At 44.3% G+C, this 23,930-nt stretch overlaps 2 protein-coding genes across 7 annotated transcripts in view; one reads left to right on the forward strand and one right to left on the reverse strand.

Annotated features, from left to right (window-relative positions):
• Positions 1-16,365, reverse strand: part of mov10l1 (Mov10 like RNA helicase 1) — a 92,029-nt gene extending 75,664 nt beyond the window's left edge. For 3 of the 6 annotated variants that reach the window (XM_070897394.1, XM_070897395.1, XM_070897390.1), the window contains exons 1-3: positions 16,211-16,295; positions 5,752-5,857; positions 432-619 (exon numbers count right to left, since the gene is read on the reverse strand). In XM_070897394.1, coding sequence (XP_070753495.1) covers positions 432-619; positions 5,752-5,836 — 273 coding nt within the window. In that variant the 5' untranslated portion in view covers positions 5,837-5,857; positions 16,211-16,295. Of the gene's footprint in view, positions 1-431; positions 620-5,751; positions 5,858-16,210 lie in introns of all 6 variants that reach the window. The other 3 variants (XM_070897393.1, XM_070897391.1, XM_070897392.1) reach the window with 3 other exon arrangements.
• A 518-nt stretch (positions 16,366-16,883) lies between these two features.
• mlc1 (modulator of VRAC current 1) overlaps positions 16,884-23,930 on the forward strand; it is a 56,114-nt gene continuing 49,067 nt past the window's right edge. Inside the window, exon 1 of the mRNA XM_070896636.1 lies at positions 16,884-18,106. The gene's annotated coding sequence lies outside the window, so the exon portion shown is untranslated. The remainder of the gene's footprint in view (positions 18,107-23,930) is intronic.

The following is a 23,930-nucleotide window of genomic DNA, read 5'->3' on the forward strand; positions in this document are numbered from 1 at the left end:
GCAGCACTATAAAAGACAGGGGTAGGGAATGTGCAAGAAACCAACATCAGGTTGGAAAGCACAGTCTGATGAAGGGTACATACCTGGAAGGTCACAACCTGTCTTTTCTCTTTACACATACAGAATGACCTGCATTATTTCCAGCATTTTCTGTTTTTCTTTCCAATTCCAGCATTTGTAGCTTTTCCTTTTTATTTTAGGAGAGAATGGTGACCATTCCATATGGAAGTATATTCTGCGGATTTTCTAAACTATATGCCCAAATATCCTTATAAAGACGATGATGCTTTTCTGCTTTACATTAGGTTTGCAATTCAAGAATTATATCCAGTGTGAACTAATGTTAATATTTTTTGTTAGAAATTTAACTTTACATTTCAAACTTCATTTTTATCAGAATGGAATAAATGATCAGCTATATCATATCCTACCTTGACTGCTTTCCAACCTCCTGATGTCTCATTCTTTTGGGCCACTATGTTCACCTTCTGGCCGATGTGCAAAGGCATACCTCCCAGCACATTATTAGAAGTGAAGTAGATGGAGTCATCAACTAAACCATATTTACCACAAAACCTGGTCACAGTACCTCCAAGTACATTTTTATACGCTGTACAATCTAGAAAATAATATTTTAAAAGTTATTTACACTGCTGATATGTCAACCATTTGCACACGATAGCACTAATAATGCAATCGAATCAGAAAATCTGCCTTTTTATAACGAAAGCCAATTGTCCTTTTTTGAAATCCAGTGTTCAAAATCCTAAATTTACAATTGCTCAATTTCACTTGATGGTTTACTGGGTATAATCACCATCTGTCCTGTGGAGCAATAAGCCAGATGGACCAAAAGATCCTGAGTTCAATTCCTGCTGTGTATTGAGTTAGATGATCTTAGCTGAGATAGCATTTGATCATCTGCAATTAGCCTCAACATCTCTTGCATAACGAAACATTAAAAACAGTCAAGGTTTCCACTTCTGATCATTGTCCAATGTCCCTTGCTGGAACGCAAGTATGTGTCTATGTACACATCTGGTGAGAACAAGATGATGGAAATGCTTTCACTGTTGAATAACTTACACATAGCAGATCACACAAGGTCAAGCAATTTGGGCAGCCATATGCTGATGATGATCCTACGGCCATGTGTCTGCAAGGAGGCCAGTGGCAACAGCTGTTTATTAAAAACAGCCGCTCCTTCCCGTGCGGCCATAAAGTTGATTTGAGAATACAACTGGTTGATGGGAGAGTGACGCGGTGGGGAGTTGCTGAATGGGGCGGTGAATGGTTACCACTGCAGTGACAGCTGTGTACTGCAGGAAGCTGCAGCTCAAATAAAGACCATCTGCAACTTCAACCCTACACAAAGTTGCTTGCCATCAATTTTGTCCTTGGCTACTCCAATTCTGGCCCACATAATACTTATCATTACATAACATGATTCCAAAACATTTCTGTCCAAATTGTGCATCGTCTAAAAAGGTGTTTTAGGACAATTATTTTACATTATCTTAGGAATACTAGAGACACTCAAGGTAAATGCAAATAATGGGCAAATATCACATGATCAAAACTTCAGGAATACGTTCAGAGTTGGAAAATTACCAAGAGTCAGTGCCTTTTCGGAGAGAGAAAATATATTGCACCTTCACATATAAGCTGTTGCACTGGCTTGAAGAACACACTGAACATGGTAGAAATTCAAATGCCATTTCAAACTCCGATGGTGTTCTTAAATATTCTTAAAACATATTCAAGTCCTACACAATTTGTAAATAGGAGTAACTGACATGATGAATACAAACAAGTTGAAGTTTAAATTAATTCAAAGATGGCTAGAATGGGAAGAACAAATCAAAATCAAAAGTAAATCAGAAGAACTGCTTAAAGAACCCATTATTTCCATTGTACATTGCAGCATCACTATGAATTTTTAACATTTCAGATCAATATTACAAAGGTTACCAAATTTCTTTGGTTTCATACATGCACCAATGTAACTGCACTCATCACTAAATCTATCTTTCACAATTCTTCCCCTGCAAGACTATATGATGGAAATTCTATCTGTAATTACTGCCCACTTTTGTTAATTGTACATAATCTATGGTGCAAGAAGCTGGTAAAATATCCACAAGCAGCAGCAAACTATTTAAGCTCATGGGATTGGGGGTAATGTACTGGCATGGAATTGAGGATTGGTTAACGGACAGAACAGACAGTAGGAATAAACCGGTCACTTTTGGGTTGGCAGGCTGTAACTAGCGGGGTACCACAAGGATCAGTGCTTGGGCCTCAGCTATTCACAATCTCAATCAATGATTTGGATGAGGGGACCAAATGTAATAGATCCAGGTTTGCTGATGATGCAAAGTTAGGTGGGAATGTAAGTAATGAGGAGGATGCAAAGAGGCTTCAAGGGGATATTGGGCCCAAATTTGCCCAAGAGTTGCTCCGTTTTTTTTGGACCAACTTGATTTTTCTGGAGTATCTTAAAAATCTCCATTTTGCACATTCAATTTGCACCAGTGTAAATGTGTTAGGATTTTTTTTTTAAATGTTGTTTTTTCCCCCCCCCCCCCCCCAAGAGGGAGCATTACCAGCCACCTGCGCCTGTTTTGACCATTTAAGCCAGTTTGGACAGCTAATAGTTGCTCCAAACTAACTTAGGCCAGCGTATGTGGCCACTTGCGGCCACACAGAAAACCCTTGCGGAGAGTTAAGAAATCAGCGCAGGTAGCTAGAGATTGGGGGGTGGGGGGGGGGGGGGCGGTGGGGAGGGAAGCACAGGAGAACCTTGCAAAGCACTAAACACCTTCACAACAACTAATACAGATCTTGTACTGTAACTTTTGCATAATTTACACATTTCACTATATAAAGCTTCATAAAATATGCACTTATCACTTATCAGAAGACAAAGGGTTTCATAAAACCATTTATGAATCAAATATTTTGCTAGCAGGGCTATGAACGAAGGTCACTTGCGCAAGGTACCCAAGGGTGCCCATGCAGTTACTCCCCAATGAGGCACCGTGGGTGCTGATGGAATGTTCCCAACAGGTACCTACTGGCATCCATGCAGTTGTTCACTAAGAATTGGTGGGATTTTTAAAAAATTGACCCAAGTCATGATTATTACAAAAACAAAAGCCACGACCAGATATTTGCTAGTACTGAGAGACCAAACCTAAGGAATGTTTTCTCTGGTCATTCTCACCTCTTAACAGCCAGTTGCATTGTGCCACTGACAGAGACGTTTTCTAAATCATTTAAAGAAACTCTCCTCCTTCTTCCCCCCCACCAATCAAAACTCTTTCTCTCCTCCCCCCCCACCGATCAAAAGTCTCCCCGCACCAACCTGTTTCTTGTAGCCCTCAGCGCGGGAAGGCAGTGCAACAGGCCACTCGGCCCGGGATAGGGGTGGGATGTGTTGGGTCACGCGTTGCAGGCATCATCACAATCATGGGAGGTGCTACTGCACATGCGCGAACGCTCTACTTTTAGGCGCAGGGCCCTAGCTCCGCCCCCCCAATGGACTCGCCACGCCAAGTCTTGGGGGAGTCGGCAGAGGGACCAGAATACGGCGCTATATTTTTGGCGCTGTTTTGAGAGCAGAAAGTCAGCGCACCTCAGCTAAGTGCGCCAAAAAAAACGGAGGGCCAAATTTAGGCCCATAGACAGGTGAAGTGAGTGGGCAAATGGAATATAATTTGGAGAAATGTGAAGTTATCCACTTGGTCAGAAAAATAGTAAAGCAGAGTTTTTTTTAATATAAATGGCGAGAGATTGGTAAATGTTGGTGTTCGGAGGGACCTGGGTGTCCTTGTACACGAATCACCGAAAGTTAACATAGTTGTTGTTGTTGTTGGAGGTCAATCATCCTAGCCTCAGGACATCGCTGCAAGAGTTCCTCAAGGCAGTGTCCTAGGCCCAAACATCTTCAGCTGTTTCATCAAATGACCTTCCCTCCATTATAAGGTCAGAAGTGGCGATGTTGGCTGATGATTTTACAGTATTCAGTTCCATTCGCAACTCCTCAGAAAATGAAACAGTCCATGCCCGCATGCAGCAAAACCTGGACGACACTCAGATTTGGGCTGATAAGTGTCAAGTAACATTGGCACCACACAAGTGCCAGGCAATGACCATCTCCAACAAGCGAGAGTCTAACCACCTCCCTTTGATATTCAATGGCATTACCATTGCTAAATTCCCCCACCATCAACATCCTGGGGTTGCCATTGACTAGAAACGTAACTGGATCAGCCACATAAATACTGTGGCTACAAGAGCAGGTCAGAGGCTTGGTATTCTGTGACGAGTGTCTCACCTCCTGACTCTCCAAAGCCTTTCCATCATCTACAAAGCACAAGTCAGGTGTGCGATGGAATACTCTCCACTAGCCTGGATGAGTGCAGCTGCAACAACAAGAAGCTCAACACCATCCAGGACAAAGCAGCCCGCTTGATTGGCACCCCCATCAACATTCACTCTCTCCACCACCAGCGCACCGTGGCTGCAATGTGTGCCATCTATAAGATGCATTGCAGTAACTCGCCAGGACCTCCCAAACCCTCAACCTCTGCCACCTAGGACCAGGGCAGCAGGCGCATGGGAGCACCATCGCCTGCTAGTTCCTTTCCAAGTTACATACCATCCTGACTTGGAAATATATCACAGTTACTTCATCGTTGCTGGGTCAAAATCCTGGAGCTCTCTCCCAAACAGCATTGTGGGAGTACCTTCAGCACAAGGACTGCAGCAGTTCAAGACGGCGTCTCACCACCAACTTCTCAAGGGCAATTAGGGATGGTCAATAACTGCTGGTCTTGCCAGTGACCCCCCACATCCCGAAATAAAAAACATTTAAAAAAAAACATGCAGGGTCAGCAAGCAATTAAGAAATCAACTGGTATGTGGCCTTTATTACGAGGATTTAAGAGTAGTTGTCTTGCTACAATTATATAGGGCCCTGATGAGACCACACCTGGAGTATTGTGCACAGTTCTTTTCTCTTTACCTCAGGAAGGATATACTTGCCATAGAGGGAGTGCAATGAAGGTTTACCAGACTAATTCCTGGGATGGGGGATGTGGTGAGGGGATTATCCTAAGAGGAGAGATTGAGTATATAATCTCACGAGTTTAGAATATTGAGGGAATCTCATTGAAACATACAAAATTCTTACAGGATTGACAAGGTAGATGCAGGGAGGACGTTTTCCCTGGCTAGGGAGTTTAGAACCAGGGTCATAGTCTTAGAATAAGGGCTCGACCATTTAGGTCTGAGATGAGGAGAATTTAACTTAGAGAGTGGTGAATCTTTGGAATTCTCTACCCCATTGGGCTGTAGGGGCTCAGTCGTTGACTACATTCAAGACAGAGATCAATATTTTGGATAATAAGGGATAATGAGGCTAGTGCAGGAAAGTGTTGAGGTGGAAGATCAGCCGTGATCTTATTGAATGTCGGAGCAGGCTCGAGGGGCCGAATGGCCTATTCCTACTCCTATTTCTTATGTTTTTATGTTAAAGTGGTGTGTGCTTCTTGCTTGCTACTGACAACGGTGTGCAATATCAATGCATAGGATTTTTGGTGAGCGTGTGAGAGGTACACTTCAGGCGATATTAATGAGTCTGAAAACAACCATATTCCAATAATAATGACAGCATCACATATGTATATTCCTTAAAGGTATCGGACAATTTCCCCCTTTATCACAATATTGAGCAAAATCCAGTACCTGCAGCTTCACAGTTATCCTGTTCCAAGTCATCCTCAACTTTCCTCCACAAGAAGGTGGCAGCTTTCAATAAGAGGGAGAGCATTGCAGTATTTCTTCACTGTATCTAAATTGGAGAAAACATTTTAATACTGACAAAACACAGCCTGCCTAGTTGAGCTTACATGAAAAAATGCTTGACTGTCCCTCAAACTACAAACTTCTGCATTTGAAGGTAATCCGTTATATCTGTACAAGCAGAATGTTTCAGATTGACATAGTTGTAGAGGTCCTTGTCAGTTGGTTAGCAGCAGGAATTTTAAGAAAGTTAGATTACTCATGTTTGTCAGAGTACAGATTTGAGATTTACAACAGCTCAACTTATCATCATCATCATAGGTGGTTCCTCGAACGAGGATGACTTGCTTCCACAAGAGTTCACAGATGTTTCAATGAAGGACCCAATATTTCAGTCCTGAACTCCAATTGAGGGGCTGGAAGATGCCTGTGCGTGGATTTTTTTTAAACCTGTGGTGACCGTTGCACATCAGCCACCACACGGGCTTGACACAGCTAGGCCTTTATCCAGGATGACTGGAGACCTGCTCTGCTTCCCTGACCTAGTGCGCACACATATCGCAGTGTGGGCAGGCCCGTGCTGTATCTCAGCCCTCGGCTCTTCTGGGCCCCATACTCTCATTCGTCGCACTTTCGCCATGATGTTCCAGGGCCTGGCACTCCAGCTCTATTTATAGCCCCGATGTGCGGTAGTGTTCTCGCACAGGTCGGGGCGGCCCACTCAACTAAGTGACAACTGAAACACAACAGTAAGTCAACATCAAAAACGTGTCCTGAGTAACAAGCAACAATCCATTTTAATAATGTTTTAATGACAGTTACAGCAAGTAATTTTAAATGGTGCAATCATACTATACATCTCATTACTGCAGAGTAGGTTCCCTGGTATAATTACAAGCTGAATTGTTTGTTTGTTAGTTTGGAATTTTATGCCGGGTGAGACACAATCTGGAGGAAGTAGCCTTCTGCTACTGCAGCTTCACAACTAGCTTGAAGCAGTATTTTTTTAAATTTAAGTTTAAAACAAATTAGGGCAGTCAATCCATATAATTAGCTTTAAGTTTAACTTGGCTCTTGGAAATTTCACTGGCAGTCAGGCAACCGAGCAGAGATTTGCCTTGCTCATACAAAGAACGCTGCGAACAGGCAGAAAACCTCTATGCTGGTCGCTCCATCAATCTGAACAGATTATGGTTATTACGATTCTTATGAACCAAGGCGTGACCTGAAGTGCAAAGTTTCTGATAAAGTGGTCACCCCAAATACACTAAATTAAGGGCAATTTGGATAACATTGAGCAACACTGGTCCCAGTAACAAGCAACAGATGTCTGGGAGAATCTTTCCCAGCATGTAATTAAAAGTAGCTACAATGTAGATACAGCTAGAAGATCCTGTAAAGAAATATTAAAACAGAGTCCCTTATGATTTGAAACAAGACAATTCAACAATCATCTGGTGTCAAATAATGGCGTAACTTTTTGTCAGACATGACTTTTTACATTTCAGTTGCAATTATGTAGCAGATCGTCCAATGGCAGATCCTCATGGTAGAACTTCTGATCAATGAAGGTTATGTAAAAATGCTTAACACTTTAAAATACGTTGGTTAATACCTTTGTAAAAACATCAATGTAGTGGAGTATAAACTGTCAAGTGAAATTCAATTTTTGAAATTTATACACTCTAATCTGAATTTCAGGTTTTCTTGACTAGTTTGGCTTTCCAGAACTGAAATATAGATCATCAGAAATGCGAAACATTCATAATCAACCATCAGCATTTCATGGAAATATAGAAAATAGGTGCAGAAGTAGGCCATTCGGCCCTTCGAGCCTGCACCGCCATTCAGTAAGATCATGGCTGATCATTCAACCTCAGTACCCCTTTTCCTGTTTTCTCTCCATACCTCTTGATCCCTTTAGCCACAAGGGCCCTATCTAACTCCCTATTGAATATATCCAATGAACTGGCATCAACAACTTTCTGCGGAAGGGAATTACACAGGTTAACAACTCTCAGTTTCTCCTCATCTCAGTCCTAAATGGCTTACCCCTTATCCTTAGACTGTGTCCCCTGGTTCTGGACTTCAACATCTGGAACATTCTTCCAGCAACTAATCTGTCCAGTCCCGTCAGAATTTTATGTTTCTAGCCCCTCTCATCCTTCTAAACTCCAGTGAATACAGGTCAAGTCGATTCAGTCTCTCCTCATATGTCAGTCCTGCCATCCTGGGAATCAGTCTGGTGAACCTTCGCTGCACTCCCTCAATAGCAAGAACATCCTTCCTCAGATTAGGAGACCAAACCTGAACACAGTATTCCAGGTGAGGCCTCACTAAGGCCCTGTACAGCTGCAGTAAGACCTCCCTGCTCCTATACTCAAATCCCTTAGCTATGAAGGCCAACATACCATTTGCCTTCTTCACCGCCTGCTGTACCTACATGCCAACTTTCAATGACTGATGTACCATGACACCAAAGTCTTGTTACACCTCCCCTTTTCCTAATCTGCTGCCATTCAGATAATATTCTGCCATCGCGTTTTTGCTACCAAAGTGGATAAGCTCACATTTATCCACATTACACTACATCTGCCACTCATTTGCCCACTCACCCTGCAGCCTTTTAGCGTCCTCCTCACAGCTCACACCGCCACCCAATTTAGTGTCATCTGCAAACTTGGAGAAATTACACTCAATTCCCTCATACAAATCATTAATGTATATTGTAAATAGCTGAGGTCCCAGCACTGAGCCCTGCTGCACCCCACTCGTCACTGCCTGCCATTCTGAAAAGGACCCATTTATCACGACTCTCTGCTTCCTGTCTGCCAACCAGTTCTCTATCCACGTCAGTACATTACCCCCAATACCACATGCTTTAATTTTGCACACCAATCTCTTGTGTGGGACCTTGTCAAAAGCCTTTTGAAAGTCCAAATACACCACATCCACCGGTTCTCCCTTGTCCACTCTACCAGTTACATCCTCAAAAAATTCTAGAAGATTTGTCAAGCAGGATTTCCCTTTCATAAATCCATGCTGACTTGGACCGATCCCGTCACTGCTTTCCAAATGTGCTGCTATTTCATCTTTAATAATTGATTCCAACATTTTCCCCACAACTGATGTCAGGCTAACCGGTCTATAATTACCTGCCTTCTCTCTCCCTCCCTTCTTAAGAAGTGGTGTTACATTAGCTACCCTCCAGTCCATAGGAACCGATCCAGAGTCGATAAGACTGTTGGAAAATGATCACCAATGCATCCACTATTTCTAGGGCTACTTCCTTAAGTACTCTGGGATGCAGACTATGAGGCCCCGGGGATTTATCGATCTTCAATCCCATCAATTTCCCGCCTAATAAGGATTTCCTTCAGTCCCCCCTTCTCACTAGCCACTCGGTCCCTTATGCAAGAGAAATTTGGCATTAGGGGTACCAGCGGGACAAGGGTTAAAGTGCTGGTTCCTGCACCGACCCATAAGGAAGTAAAAGGCCTCTCTTCGGCCTTGTACCAAGGCTCCAGAAGTTATCAATTCAATAATATTCCGACAGGATACAATGCGAGAACCTAAACAGACATTGATAAGACCTTGCGAAGAGGCTCGAGGCGGACTCACAGGCACCAAGGAGAATCAACAAATTCTGACCTAATGAAGTCATTCTAGTCACGCTCTAAGGTGGTCACGAGGGTCTTGGCCTGTCAATCCAAAGTAGCACTGATAAGGTAGTCCAATTAGAGATCTAGGGAGGTCTTACCACGGAACGGAGGGGTTTTTGAAATGTATAAAAGTTGTATGATTGTGCTGTTCGGGAAGCATCTCCACTCACAGGCGGCTGTGATAAGAGGTGTCCCCGGACGTTCATGATAAAAGATCGTTATACCTTGCCATTCATCTCTGTCTGCTAACTCCGGGGGCTGTTACGTGGGTTGGGGCGAGCGTCGACCCTCTATATCAGGGAGCCCGCTCGTGGGAGGCGAAACCTTCCCATTTTCCTTTTACACCTTAGTATTTCCAGGTGGTTATTTTTGTCTTCCTTCGTGAAGACAGAACCAAAGTAATTGTTTAACTGGTCCGCCATTTCTTTGTTCCCCATTATAAATTCACCTGAATCTGACTGCAAGGGACCTATGTTTGTCTTCATTAATCTTTTTCTCTTCACATATCTATAGAAGCTTTTGCAGTCACTTTTTATGTTCCCAGCAAGCTTCCTCTCATACTCTATTTTCCCCCTCCTAATGAAACCCTTTGTCCTCCTCTGCTGAATTCTAAATTTCTCCCAGTCCTCAGGTTTGCTGCTTTTTCTGGCCAATTTATATGTCTCTTCCTTGGTTTTAACACTATCCTTAATTTCCTTTGTTAGCCACGGTTGAGCCACCTTCCCAGTTTTATTTTACTCCAGACAGGGATGTACAATTGTTGAAGTTCATCCATGTGATCTTTAAATGTTTGCCATTGCCTATCCACCGTCAACCCTTTAAGTATCATTTGCCAGTCTATTCAATCCAATTCACGTCTCATACCATCGAAGTTACCTTTCCTTAAGTTCAGGATCCTAGTCTCTGAATTAACTGTGTCACTCTCCATCTTAATAACGAATTCTACCATATTATGGTCACTCTTCCCCAAGGGGCCTCACACAACAAGATTGCTAATTAGTCCTTTCTCATTATACACCACCCAGTCGAGGATGGCCAACCCTCTAGTTGGCTCCTCGACATATTGGTCTAGAAAACCATCCCTAATACACTCCAGGAAATCCTCCTCCACCGCATTGCTACCAGCTTGGTTAGCCCAATCAATATGTAGATTAAAGTCGCCCATGATAACTGCTGTACCTTTATTGCACGCATCCCTAATTTCTTGCCCTTTGGTATTCCGTAGCTCCACCCATACCGATTCCACATCATCCAAGCTAATGTCCTTCCTTACTATTGCATTAATTTCCTCTTTAACCAGCAACGCCACCCCATCTCCATTTCCTTTCTGTCTATCCTTCCTAAATGTTGAATATCCCTGGATGTTGAGTTCCCAGCCTTGGTCACCCTGGAGCCATGTTGCCATGATGCCAATTACATCATATTCGTTAACTGCTATCTGCGCAGTGAATTCGTCCACCTTATTGCGAATACTGCTCGCATTGAGACACAGAGCTTTCAGGCTCGTCTTTTTAACACCCTTTGCCCCTTTAGAATTTTGCTGTAATGTGGCCCTTTTTGCTTTGGGTTTCTCTGCCCTCCATTTTTATTTTTCCTCTTGTTATCTTTTGCTTCTGCCCCCATTCTACTTTCCTCTGTCTCCTTGCATAGGTTCCCATCCCCCTGCCATATTAGTTTAACCCCTCCCCAACAGCACTAGCAAACATTCCTTTTAGGACATTGGTTCCGGTTCTGCCCAGGTGCAGACCGCCCGGTTTGTACTGGTCCCATCTCCCCCAGAACCGGGAATTTGAATCCCTCCCTTCTGCACCACTCCTCAAGCCACGTATTCATCTGAGCTAACCTGCGATTCCTACTCTGACTAGCATGTGGCACAGGTAGCAATCCTGAGATCCTACTTTTTAAATTTAGCCCCTAGCTTCCTAAATTCGTCTTGTAGGACCTCATGCTGTTTACCTACGTCGTTGGTACATATATGTACCACGACAACTGGATGTTTACCCTCCCCCTTCAAAATGTCCTGCACCCGCTTCGAGACATCCTTGGCCCTTGCACCAGGGAGGCAACGCACCATCCTGGAGTCTCGGTTGCGGTCGCAGTAACGTTTATCTATTCCCCTTACAATAGAATCCCCTATCACTATAGCTCTCCCACTCTTTTTCCTGCCCCCCTGGGCAGCAGAGCCACTCACGGTGCCAGGAACTTGGCTGCTGCTGCTCTCCCCTGATGAGTCATCTCCTTCAACAGTACCCAAAGCGGTGTATCTGCTTTGCAGGGGGATGATCGCAGGGGGGACCCCTGCACTACCCTCCTTCCACTGCTCTTCCTGTTGGTCACCTATCCCTTATCTGGCTGCGTAACCTTTACCTGCAGTGAGACCAACTCACTAAACGTGCTATTCAAGTCATCCTCAGTATCGTGGATGCTCCAGAGTAAATCCACCCGCAGCTCCAGTGCCGCAATGCAGTCTGTCAGGTGCTGCAGGCGGATGCATTTCCCGCACATGTAGTCGTCAGGAACACTGGAAGCGTCCCCGACTTCCCACATAGCACAGGAGGAGCATAACACGTGTCCGAGCTCTCCTGCCATGACTTAACCCTTAGATTAACTTAATTTGGCGACAATAATGCAAAAGGTTACTTACTGAAAGAAAAATGAAAAACTATTCACCAATCACTTACCCCCTTGGCTGTGACATCACCTTTCCATTTCTTTCCACTTTTTTGTCTTCTCTCCCTGCTGCAGCTGCACCAGCTGGCCCCCGACGACGAACTCCTGACTCTGCTCCCCGACGTTGGGCCTCTTGTAGGCCTCCTTGATCTCCCCGCTCCGCCTCCGACAATGAACTCCCGACTCTGCTCCCTAATGTTAGACCTCTTGTAGGCCTCCTTGATCTCCCCGCTCCGCCTCCGATGATGGAAGGACTAACCTGAACTTCCATTGCTCAGTTCAAGGTCATTATTCTGAAAAGCTCCAAGCCTAACCCTTGTTTTTGTTGGCTTGCTGTATTATTACCAGTCCAGGAAGTAGTAATCCAGAGGCTCCAAAGCCCATGCTTAGTTTTCAGTTCCTGACACTAAATATGTTAAATATAGTCTATCCTGACAGTCCAAATCCTAACCTTGGTTTGTCACTTAACACAGAGCATTATCATCAGCTGAACATCACCACTGAAGCACCACTCCAATCAAAAATGCATTGCAAGCATTCAGTAAAATAGATAATTCTGTATTGTTATTCAAATCCGTCACAATGTTAATAATGTGTCAAGAATGCGGGAAGAACGACAAGATTTCGTAGAGGGATGTGATCGAGGCCCAGGAGAGGCGCGAGTTCGGGGCCCAGAAGAGGCGAGAGACTAGGAGTATCCGAAATCCGGAAACCTCGGGATCGAGGCCGTTCCGGATTTCAGGCATTTCCAGATTTGGGAAAGTATTTCTAACATCCTGAATCTGGAAACGTCTCGGCCGAGGATCGGATACTTTGGAATGTCTTTTCGACATCCTGAAACCAAAAACGCCTGGGCCGAGGGAACGAGACGAGGAGCAGCCGGGCGGGGGGGGGGGGGGGGGGGCCAGGTCAATGGTTCCGGTTTCGGCAGTGTTGGCTGTGGGTCAGAGGTCGGCAGCCGGGAAAAACATGCGTTGAAGACCTGCAAAAAAGTTAAGTTAAAGTTTTTGGGCTCAATTTTCCCCAAAGTTTTTTTTGGGTTACTTGAAGAGTTTGTCCCCTTTTTTGGGGGCCCAAGTACACCCCCCAAAAAAAGTTCTAAGTTTCCCCGTTGGATTTCTTCATTTTGGCATGGCCTAACCTGTATTTTAGTTTTGGGGGCTGGAGCCTTGATCTGCACAAAAAAGATCAGTTTGCCATGGTAATCAGGGGCACGATGCGAGCTTTTAAAACACATTGCATCAACTTAAAAACACATTAAAATACATTGCGGCAACTTACCTCCAATTATGAAAGCCGGTCACGCTACCCCCACCCCTAGCCGAAGGGCGTGTCGGTCAGCTTGCCCATCCTGCTCCGAGTTCCTTGCCGGTCCAGCTCCAGCTCCCCCACCTCCAAGTGCCTTGCTGGTGCGTTCTCCCGTTCCTTGCCCTAGCCGAAGGGCTTGCCAGTCCGTTCCCCTGCCTGACCCTGGCCCCCTGTGCCTTGCTGCTGTGCTCTCCCACCCCTAGTCCTGGCCGAAGGGCTTGCCGGTGCGTCTCCCACCCCTTGCCCTGGCCGAAGGGCTTACCAGTCCGTTCTGCCGCCCAACCCTGGATGAAGGGCTTGCCGATGCCCCCCCCCCCCCCAAGCCCGAGTGCCTTACTGGTCCGCTCACCCGCCCCTATCCCAGGCCGAATAGCTGCCTCCCTCCCGGTCCCCGCACCTAACTACACCCAAAAAGCTTCCCCCCCACCACCACACCTCTCTCTCCCACCTTTCCTGCTGCTGCTGTCCGGGCATCTGCTGCACTTACCCCCTTTTTAACTCTCCAGAAGGTTTTTCTGCAGAGGCCACATTCGCTGGCCTAAGCAAAACTGGAGCAACTCTCAGCTGGCCAAACTTGCCTAAATGGCCAGAATTGGTGCGGGTGGCAGGTTATGCCCCCTTTGGCTGAAAAAAAAAACGTACCTAAAAAAATCGTAACTGAGTTACGCTGGTGCAAATTGATCGGGGAAACTGTGGTTTTTTTAAACTTAGGCCAAAAATAGCAGCCTGCTCCAAAAAAACAGCACAAATCACTGGGGAAAATTGAGCCCTTTATTTTTAAATTATTTTTCAGCGATTTAGTAGATAAGGGTTTTGTGAATTTTCATTTTTTGGGAAATTTGGGGGGGGGGGGGAAGGGAGTGTTTTTCCTTCTCCCTAGGCCCACTCGCAGCAGTAATCGGTTTAAAAAAATGTTTGGATTTCAGAACATTTTCCAGATTCTGGACGACCCCACCACAGATCAACCAGGTATCCGGAATATTCTGAATTTCGGAAGCTCAACCTGTACTCTGTTCAGGCACTTTCAACGTACAAAACAAACCAGTTTCTTGCTTTCTCCCCCACTGATCTTGTCCCGCCACAGCATTCATCCATTCCACCTCTCAGAAGATTGGAGAACCACACAAGGTCGCACGAGAGAGATTAGGGCATCTCGTTCACATGACATTGTGCTTTTGTTGCAGTCCCGGGTCATGCTATCATGACAACTTATTAGACAGTAAAGGTCAGCTACTGATTTTAGGGAGATACAAAGTCCTCTTATGGGAGATACCAGTGACACTGACCTTGAAAGAATATTTAGGGCAGACCCAAGAACCGTACAGCAATAACACTGTTGGGATCCTTAAGGAGGGATACATCAGCTTTGGAGGGAGTGCAGTGTAGCTTTACCAGAATGATACCTGGACTCAAAGGGTTAAATTACAAGGAGAGATTACACAAATTAGAGTTGTATTCCCTAGTATTTAGAAGGTTAAGGGGTGATTTGATTGAAGGTTTCAAGATATTAAGGGGAACTGATAGGGTACAGAGAACTGGTTGGGGAGTCTAGGAGGCATAGTCTAAAAATTAGAGCCAGACATTTCAGGAGTGAAATTAGGAAACATTTCTACACACAATAGATGGTAGAAGTTTGGGACTCTCTTCCGCAAACAGCAATTGATGCTTGATTAATTGTTAATTTTAATTGAGATTTTAGTTAACCAAAAGGTATTAAGGGCTGTGGGCCAAAAGGTGGGTATATAGAGTTAAAGTCGCAAATTAACCATGATCTTATTTAATAGCGGAGCAGGCTCAACGGCCGACTCCTGTTTCAATGTTTCTAAAATTGTCAGTATTTGGATTCAATTACTGTCTACATCTGGCCATGTTTTAATTCATTGCAATTTTTCTAGCCATATCTATGATACTTAACATTATCTGAATTACTTTTTGCAAGTATTCATCAGGCCTGGAGAATAAAACTTTGAAATTCCACATAATTAGAAAGTGAGCAGTCACCTCGTTACACGCACAACATCGTATCACTACTACTGTGGTAATATCATGGGCTTAAGTGAGGCAAAATGAGTAATAAAAAGACAGATTTATATAGCGCCTTTCATGATCACCGGACGTCTCAGTGCTTTACAGCCAATGAAGTACTTTTGGAGTGTAGTCACTGTTGTAAGGTGGGAAATGTAGCAACCAATTTGCACACAAGCAAGCTCTCACAAGCAGCAATGTGATAATGACCAGATAATTAGTTTTTGTTATGTTGATGAGAGATAAATATTGGCCAGGACACCAGGGATAACACCCCTGCTCTTCTTCAAAATATTGCCATGGGATCGTTAACATCCACCTGAGCAGATGGGACCTCGATTTGACGTCTCATCCAAAAGACGGCACCTCCGACAGTACTGCACTGGAATGTCAACCAAGATTTGTTGTGCTCAAGTCCCTGGAGTGAGACTTGAACCCACAACCATCTGACACAGAGGCGAGTGCACTGAGCCACAGCTGGCACTAATAAATCTACAAATGTAGGATATCCACTTCAAAAAAAGTCCAACTGAACTTAGTAATACGTTCTGACGAAAGGTCATCCACTTAAAACGTTAACTGTTTCTCTCTCCACAGATGCTGCCTGGCCTGCTGAGTGTTTCCAGCATCCATTTTGCTTTTGTATTCGCAGTAAACACATTACATTTTATATTGGCAACAAACACATTGAATTTTGTAATAGACATAGTTCATCAACTCAAATGCATCTGCCAAACCTTTTTTTTTTGTTTTGAAACTACTGGCGCGTACCACGTACATAGACACCGCAGGCAGGCCGGCCCTGCACAGACTGCCTAACGCTCAGACCCCACCTGTTGCCTCCGTCCGCCACGCGCAATCCCAGGGAGAGTTCTGCGCACGCGCCGCCCCTGACATCACAACGCCAGCGGCACGTGCTGCTCATAATGTCTCTCTCTGAAGTTGCGTTATTGTATTTCATCAAAACGTTTTGCGTCTCTCAGTTGCCCATGCTCTAGAAAAAAAAAACATGTGTAGTTAGGATGGCCAACATACCCGTGTGTCAGATATTCTACTGCAGTAATTCTACTGCTGGTTAAATACGGTTCCAGTTCAGGCAAATACATGATGTGTATTTTTAGAGGGAAAGGCAGGATGGCTTTTTTTTTCTTATTTGTTCTTGTCTGGCTCCTCACTATTGAAATTGGGTGACTGGTTTGGAATGCTATGTGGGAATATGATGGATATGGATGTAAAAAGCCATTTAGCCCATCCTAGTGTACTCTTGCAGGGGGAGTACTTCTATCACAGTATTCAACTATTCCTCTCAAGGTTTTTGTCTCCACCATTGTACCTGGAAGTCTATTCCAAGTGTGCATTGCTCTTTGTGTGAAGAATATTTGATTATCTTGTCTATGTTCATTTAACTATAACTGGATCTTTTTCCTGAGTAGTTATATAATAATAACTTATTTATATAGCGCCTTTAACGTAGTAAAACATCCCAAGGCGCTTCACAACAGTGTTACAGACAAACATAAATTTGACAACGAGCTAAAGAAGAAATTAAGGCAGATGATTAAAAGCTTGTTTAAATAGGTAGATTTTAACGAGTGTCTTAAAGGAGGAAAGCGAGGTTTAGGGAGGGAGTTCTAGAGCTTAGGGCCCAGACAGTTGAAGGCACGTCCACCGATGGTTGAGCAGTTATAATGCGGGATGTTCAATTTGAGGAGCGCAGACATCTTGTGGGATTATGAGGCTGAAAAAGATTAGAGATAGAGAGGGGGTTGTCCATGGACCTATTTGTAAACAAGGATGAGAATTTTGAAATGAAGGCATTATTTAACTGGGAGCCAATGTAGGTCAGAAAGCACAGGGGTGATGGCTGATCTTGACTTGATGCGGGTTAGTACATGGGCTGCTGAGTTTTGGATGATTTCAAGTTTATGTAGTGTGAAATGTGGAAGGCCGGCCAGGGGTGAGTTGGAGTAGTCAAGTCGAGAGGTAACAAAGGCATGAATGAGGGTTTCAGCAGCAGAAGAGCTGAGGCAGGGACGGAGTTGGCAATGTTACGGAGGTGGAAAAAGGCGGTTTTAGTTATGTCGTGGATATGTGGCTGGAAACTCATTTCAGGGTCAAATATGACACCTAGGTTGTGAAAAGTCTTGTTCACCCTCAGATTGATACTAGGGAGAGGGATGGAGTCAGTGGTTAGGGAACACAGTTTGTGGCGGGGACCAAAGATAATGGTTTCGGTCTTCCCAATATTTAATTGGAGAAAATTTCTGCATATCCAGTACTGGATGCCAGACAAACAATCTGACAATTTAGATACCAAGCAGCGGTCGACAGAAGTGGTGGAGAGGTAGAGCTGGGTGTCGTCTGCGTACATATGGAAAATGACTCCGTGTTTTCAGATGATAACGCCAAGGGGCAGCATATAGATGAGAAATAAGAGGGGCCCAAGGACAGATCCTTGGGGGACACCAGAGGTAACGATCCGGGAGTGGGAAAAGAAGCCATTGCTGGAGATTTTCTGGCTACGATTAGATAGATAAGAATGGAACCAGGCGAATGCAGTCCCACCCAGCTGGACATTGGTGAGGAGGATGGAGTGGTCAACTGTGTCAAAGGCTGCAGACTGGTCCAGAATGGTGAGTACTTGATTATCTTGTCTATGCTTGCTCATTTAACTTTAACGATATATTTTTCCTGAGTAGTTTTATGACCCATAATGGTGAATATTTCTCTTTGAGGGACATGGTACAAGAGGTGGCAAACATGGGTTCGGAGATATCCGGGATTTTGGGAGATTTGGTAGGCTGTTGTGTCACAGCCGGAGAATGAAATGCAGATTTTTAAAAAATAATTAATGTAACCCCCCTACCCTCCAGTTGGAAGGAACTATTGTTCTTTTGGGGGGGAAAACATTTCTTTTTCTCTAACACATCAAATACAGGTAGTTTTGTTCCCTTCGGAATTGTCAGTTAAAGTGTTTATTGTAGCTGTGGCATTGTAAGACTGAAAACTATTAACATTTTTACTTTATAGGTCTTTTATTTGTATGCAAGTAGAACTGGATAAATATGGAACACACTTTTATTTCGCAAAGCAGCATCTCTCTGCATTGGTTTTCTGCATCCTTTTTATTTCTCCGACAGTTTATCTGTGGTTCTTTTTCCTATTCTTTATTTGCTACAGGAGAGCCCTTGGTAATTATTCTATCTTGGGTGGAACAATAAAGAGCATGATTGCTTTTGAATAATCCAGTTCAAACAGGTTTTCATTTCACAGCAAGTCCTAAATCACCAGTTGTCAAGCAACTATGGGAGGCAAATGAACAGTGTACTATTGTACAAAACTGCTGGTTAGAGAAGAGACCAGTTAGACCAGGGAGTTAAAAAAAAACTTTGATAGCCTGATTGCAAAGTAAAATGTGTTAAAAGATACATATAAAACCAATGCCTCAAATTATTTTTTGTTTTTTTTGTTTCAATTAAAAAAAACTGAATTCATCATGAGGTGACTGGACTCATTCAGGCTGTCTGACAGAAATGTGATGTTTTGTCACTGAGCTTTGACTCCAAGCGCCTCTTCCTCGTCCTATCCCCTCACCCAATCCCCCTATATACTGAAAACAATAGGATTGCTAGGAACCAATGCTACGTAAGAAAATATAGGTTGTTTTAATCCTTTCTGTCCAAAAACTTTTTGTGAGCATTGAAGATCCCACTTAATCTCCTTATCAAACATATATATATATATATATAAACATTTAAGAAAACAAAGTTCCATGAAATTTCTCCCTGAAGTTACTGATTGAGGATGAAAAGTGTAGGATATAAATTCAACTTTACTGTTCAAACCTGACCAGTTGTAATCCTCACGCAACTCGGGCATGATTCCTGCAACACAAGTCCCATTCTATTCTGTGAAGAATTTAGTCAATACCACTGTTCTGGTGGAGGCGTGGGTTATCACCTTTGCTAAAATAGTAGAGAGGAATTTCAGATGAATGCATTGAGTGTTCATATGTTAGTAGCATACAGTGTAATTTCAGGACCATGGTTCTGAAACTTTAAATGACATCAGTCACCTTGTAACATGCCAATTTTGTCTTTGTTTTACATGAAAAGTACAGTAATGAAGTTAAATAAAATGACATTTCCCATGCTAAAAAGGTAAACAAACATGAAATCTTAAAACACAATGCTGCGTGGACCTGCTGAGTGTTTCCAGCATTTTCTGTTTTTTTACTTTATATTATTAATTTACATCTCAGTTCTAGTGATTCAAATGTTTTATTTTAAGAGCGTGTTGCTAGTATTACATCACAAAATTGAACGGAATACAACTTGTCTTTGAATTGTGGAACTGGGAGATTCCCATAAGCTGCTGGGTGTTTTTGTTACTTTTGTGTAGCTTCCACGTGTCTGATTTTTGAGAAATATAGCTGAAGAAAATGCCTGATGAGGTATTTCATAGTGAGAGTAACATGCTTTTCCACAAAATTCTGCATAGTTGGAGATGGGATGTCTTGTAGAGTTATTCATGGGAAATGACAAGACATCTGTTTATTTTAAATTTGAACTGAGAAAACTCTGTATCCCAGTGTGACTTTATGGATGAGCTATCATTGAAGCACCGCTCCTAAATCTTTGGCCAACAACTCTTGTGCACAGAGATTAGTGAGGGGAGAGTGAGAAAACTAAAAGTCAAGTTTAAAAAAAACACTTGTTGCTTTTAAGATAACATTAATATTTGTGTTACCTGTGGATTTAATGAAAAGCCTGGCAGCAAAACCCTTTGATGCCTTTCTGGGTGTTCTGAAAACTCCAGAAGGAATACTGATTGGGCTGCTGAAAGAGCAAAGTGTACAGGCAAAATATGCATAAGAAGTGTTGTAGTGTTGGTTTCATGTGTGTGCTGCCATTTCCTTCTGAGAACCACCTTTTCCTCACCTTTTACCCACCAGCCTCCAACTTCAACAAATCATCCTCCACCATTTCCGCCACCTCCAGTGTGATGCTACCACCAAACACATCTTCCCTTCCCATTTCAGCATTCCGAAGGGATTGTTCTCCCAGACACCCTGTTCCACTCTTCAATCACCCCAACATCCCCTCCCCTTCCCACGGCACCTCCCCGTGCAAGCGCATGAGATTCAACACCTGCCTTTTACCTCCTCCCTCCCCACCATCCATGGCCAAACACTCCTTTCAGGTGAAACAGTGATTTACTTGTTGTATTTACTGAGGTGTATGAAAACATGGGCCTTGCGCTAAACATCCGTAAGACAAAGGTCCTCCACCAGCCTGTCCTCGCCGCACAGCACTGCCCCCCCTGCCTCCCAGTCATCAAGATCCACAGCGTGGCCCTGGACAATGTGGACCATTTCCCATACCTCAGGAGCCTCTTATTAACAAGAGCAGACATTGACGACGAGATTCAACACCGCCTCCAGTGCGCCAGTGCAGCCTTCAGCCACCCGAGGAAAAGAGTGTTTGAAGACCAGGCCCTCAAAACTGTCACCAAGCTCATGGTCTACAGGGCAGTAGTAATACCCGCCTTCCTATATAGCTCAGAGACATGGACCATGTACAGTAGACACCTCAAGTCGCTGGAGAAATACCACCAACGATGTCTCCACAAGATCTTACAAATCCCCTGGGAGGACAGACGCACCAACATTAGCGTTCTCGACCAGGCCAACACCCCCAGCATTGAAGCACTGACCACACTCGATCAGCTCCGCTGAGCAGGCCACATTTTTCACATGCCAGACACAAGACTCCCAAAGCAAGCACTCTACTCGGAACTTCTTCACGGCAAACGAGCCAAAGGTGGGCAGCAGAAACGTTACAAGGCCACCCTCAAAGCCTCCCTGATGAAGTGCAACATCCCCACTGACACCTGGGAGTCCCTGGCCAAAGACCGCCCTAACGGGACGAAGTGTATCCGGGAGGGCGCTGAGCACCTCGAGTCTCATTGCCGAGAGCATGCAGAAATCAAGCGCAGGCAACAGAAAGAACATGCGGCAAACCAGTACCACCCACCCTTTCCCTCAACGACTATCTGTCCCATATGTGACAGGGACTGTGGTTCTCGTATTGGACGGTACAGCCACCTAAGAACTCATTTTAAGAGTGGAAGCAAGTCTTCCTCGATTCCGAGGGACTGCCTATGATGATGATGATGTACTTTCAATTTAGTATACTGTATTCACTGCTCACAATACAGTCTCTTCTACTTCGGGGAGACCGATTATGGAATCACTATTCGGGCAGGCAGCCTTTTCTGGGCGCGATCGTGATGGTGACGATCGGTTCAAAGTAAGGCAGTGGATTCTGTCCCACCTGTGACAAAATCTGTGGCTCTCATATTGGACTGTTCAGCCACCAAAAAACTCATTTCAGGAGTGGAAGCAAGTCTTCTTCGATTCCGAGGGACTGCCTATGATGATAACTATCATGTATCCAAACATGTTTACTGCTTGCACTATTACATATGCTGTGCCACCAGAGGGCACTACTTGTGCACCAGCTGTATGGTCACTAAGGTGTGCCACCAGAGGGCACTTCAGACTTCAGTGGGAGACTTGTAGGTTACCTGTACAGATGTGCCAGGCCTAGTATAAAAGGCAGGCCACCATGTGTGATCGTCACTGGAGTTACATTAAATGGACTAAGATCACTACAATTCAAGTACAATACATTGTCTCGTAGAGTCATTATCAGAGCATCTAAAGACATAACAATAATGATGATGTCAGGCCCCATGTAACTGCAAGAGTGTTGGTCAATATCGGGGCGACCCACACGTGTGTGGAGAGAAATTCCCCGGACATTCACCTATAAAGGAGTGATAGAATTAGGAGGCTTTGGGGGAGGGCTGGACCACGGTCAGTTAGTAGAAACCAGCCTGACCGTGGGCACCTTGACCACCTGTTACTCAGTTGTTTGGACACAGGGACACAGCGAGGAGTCAGATGGCATATTACGGGTGGATTGGCTCCAGAAACATGATATTGTGTTAGATATGATTAATTGATGTCTGTGGCACGGGAATACGGACATGGGAGGGAATGTAATAGTCCAACCCGAAGGGAAAATTTGGTCTGTGGGGGTGAGGGTTGAATACCATCTCGACTAACTTCTCAGGCATAATTTGCCTGAGGTTGAGGGGGTGATCAAACAGGCTACATGTTGGGCCAGACATAAGAACTAGTGTGGGAGGGTGGACCGGGAAGTTGCCATGAAGAGCACTGGACCCCGGGTGTCCCAAAAATAGGAAGGACATCACATTGGAACCAGATCAGTTACTATGGTTCCAAAACCGGGTGGAAATCTCTGACTCTCTAGGGGCCGAAATTGTCCAGTGGACACGCGTGTCCAGTGGACATCAGTGGGAGAGGGTCTAACACAAAGATTATCCCAAAATATGTGGTGGCCTAACATAAGACAAATGGTGGCCAAAGTGTTGGATCAGTGTATTGTCTGTGCCCAGTACGATCCAGGCCCGAGATTCAAAGTCCCACTGGCCCATGTAAAAGCAACAAGTGGTCCATGGAAAACCCTCCCCGATGACTATATTGGATCCCTCCCTTGTACCTCCAGAGACAAAGAGTTTGCCCAGGTGATAATAGATTGGTTTTTAAAATGGGTAGACGTTTTCCCAGTCAGCAAAGCTACTGCAAATCAAACTGCATGGGTCCTGATTGAGCATGTTTTACATAAGAACATAAGAAATAGGAACAGGAGTAGGCCACACGGCCCCTCGAGCCTGCTCCGCCATTCAATAAGATCATGGCTGATCTGATCATGGACTCAGCTCCACTTCCCCACCCACTCCCCATAACCCCTTATCCCCTTATCGTTTAAGAAACTGTCTCTTTCTGTCTTAAATTTATTCAATGTCCGAGCTTCCACAGCTCTCTGAGGCAGCAAATTCCACAGATTTACAACCCTCTGAGAAGAAATTTCTCCTCATCTCTGTTTTAAATGGGCGGCCCCTTATTCTAAGATCATGCCTTCTTGTTCTAGTCTCCCCGATCAGTGGAAACATCCCCTCTGCATCCATCTTGTCAAGCCCCTTCATAATCTTATACGTTTCGATACGATCATCTCTCATTCTTCTGAATTCCAATGAATAGAGGCCCAATCTACTCAACCTTTCCTCATAAGTCAACCCCCTCATCCCCGGAATCAACCTAGTGAACCTTCTCTGAACTGCCTCCAAAGCAAGTATATCCTTTCGTAAATATGGAAACCAAAACTGCACACAGTATTCCAGGTGTGGCCTCACCAATACCTTATATAGCTGTAGCAAGACTTCCCTGCTTTAATACTCCATCCCCTTTGCAATAAAGGCCAAGATACCATTGGCCTTCCTGATCACTTGCTGTACCTGCATACTATCCTTTTGTATACAGGTACAGCAAGTGATCAAGAAGGCCAATGGTATCCCCAGGTCCCGCTG

Source organism: Pristiophorus japonicus, chromosome 13 (genome assembly GCF_044704955.1).
Source record: "Pristiophorus japonicus isolate sPriJap1 chromosome 13, sPriJap1.hap1, whole genome shotgun sequence".
Lineage (NCBI taxonomy): Eukaryota > Metazoa > Chordata > Chondrichthyes > Pristiophoridae > Pristiophorus > Pristiophorus japonicus.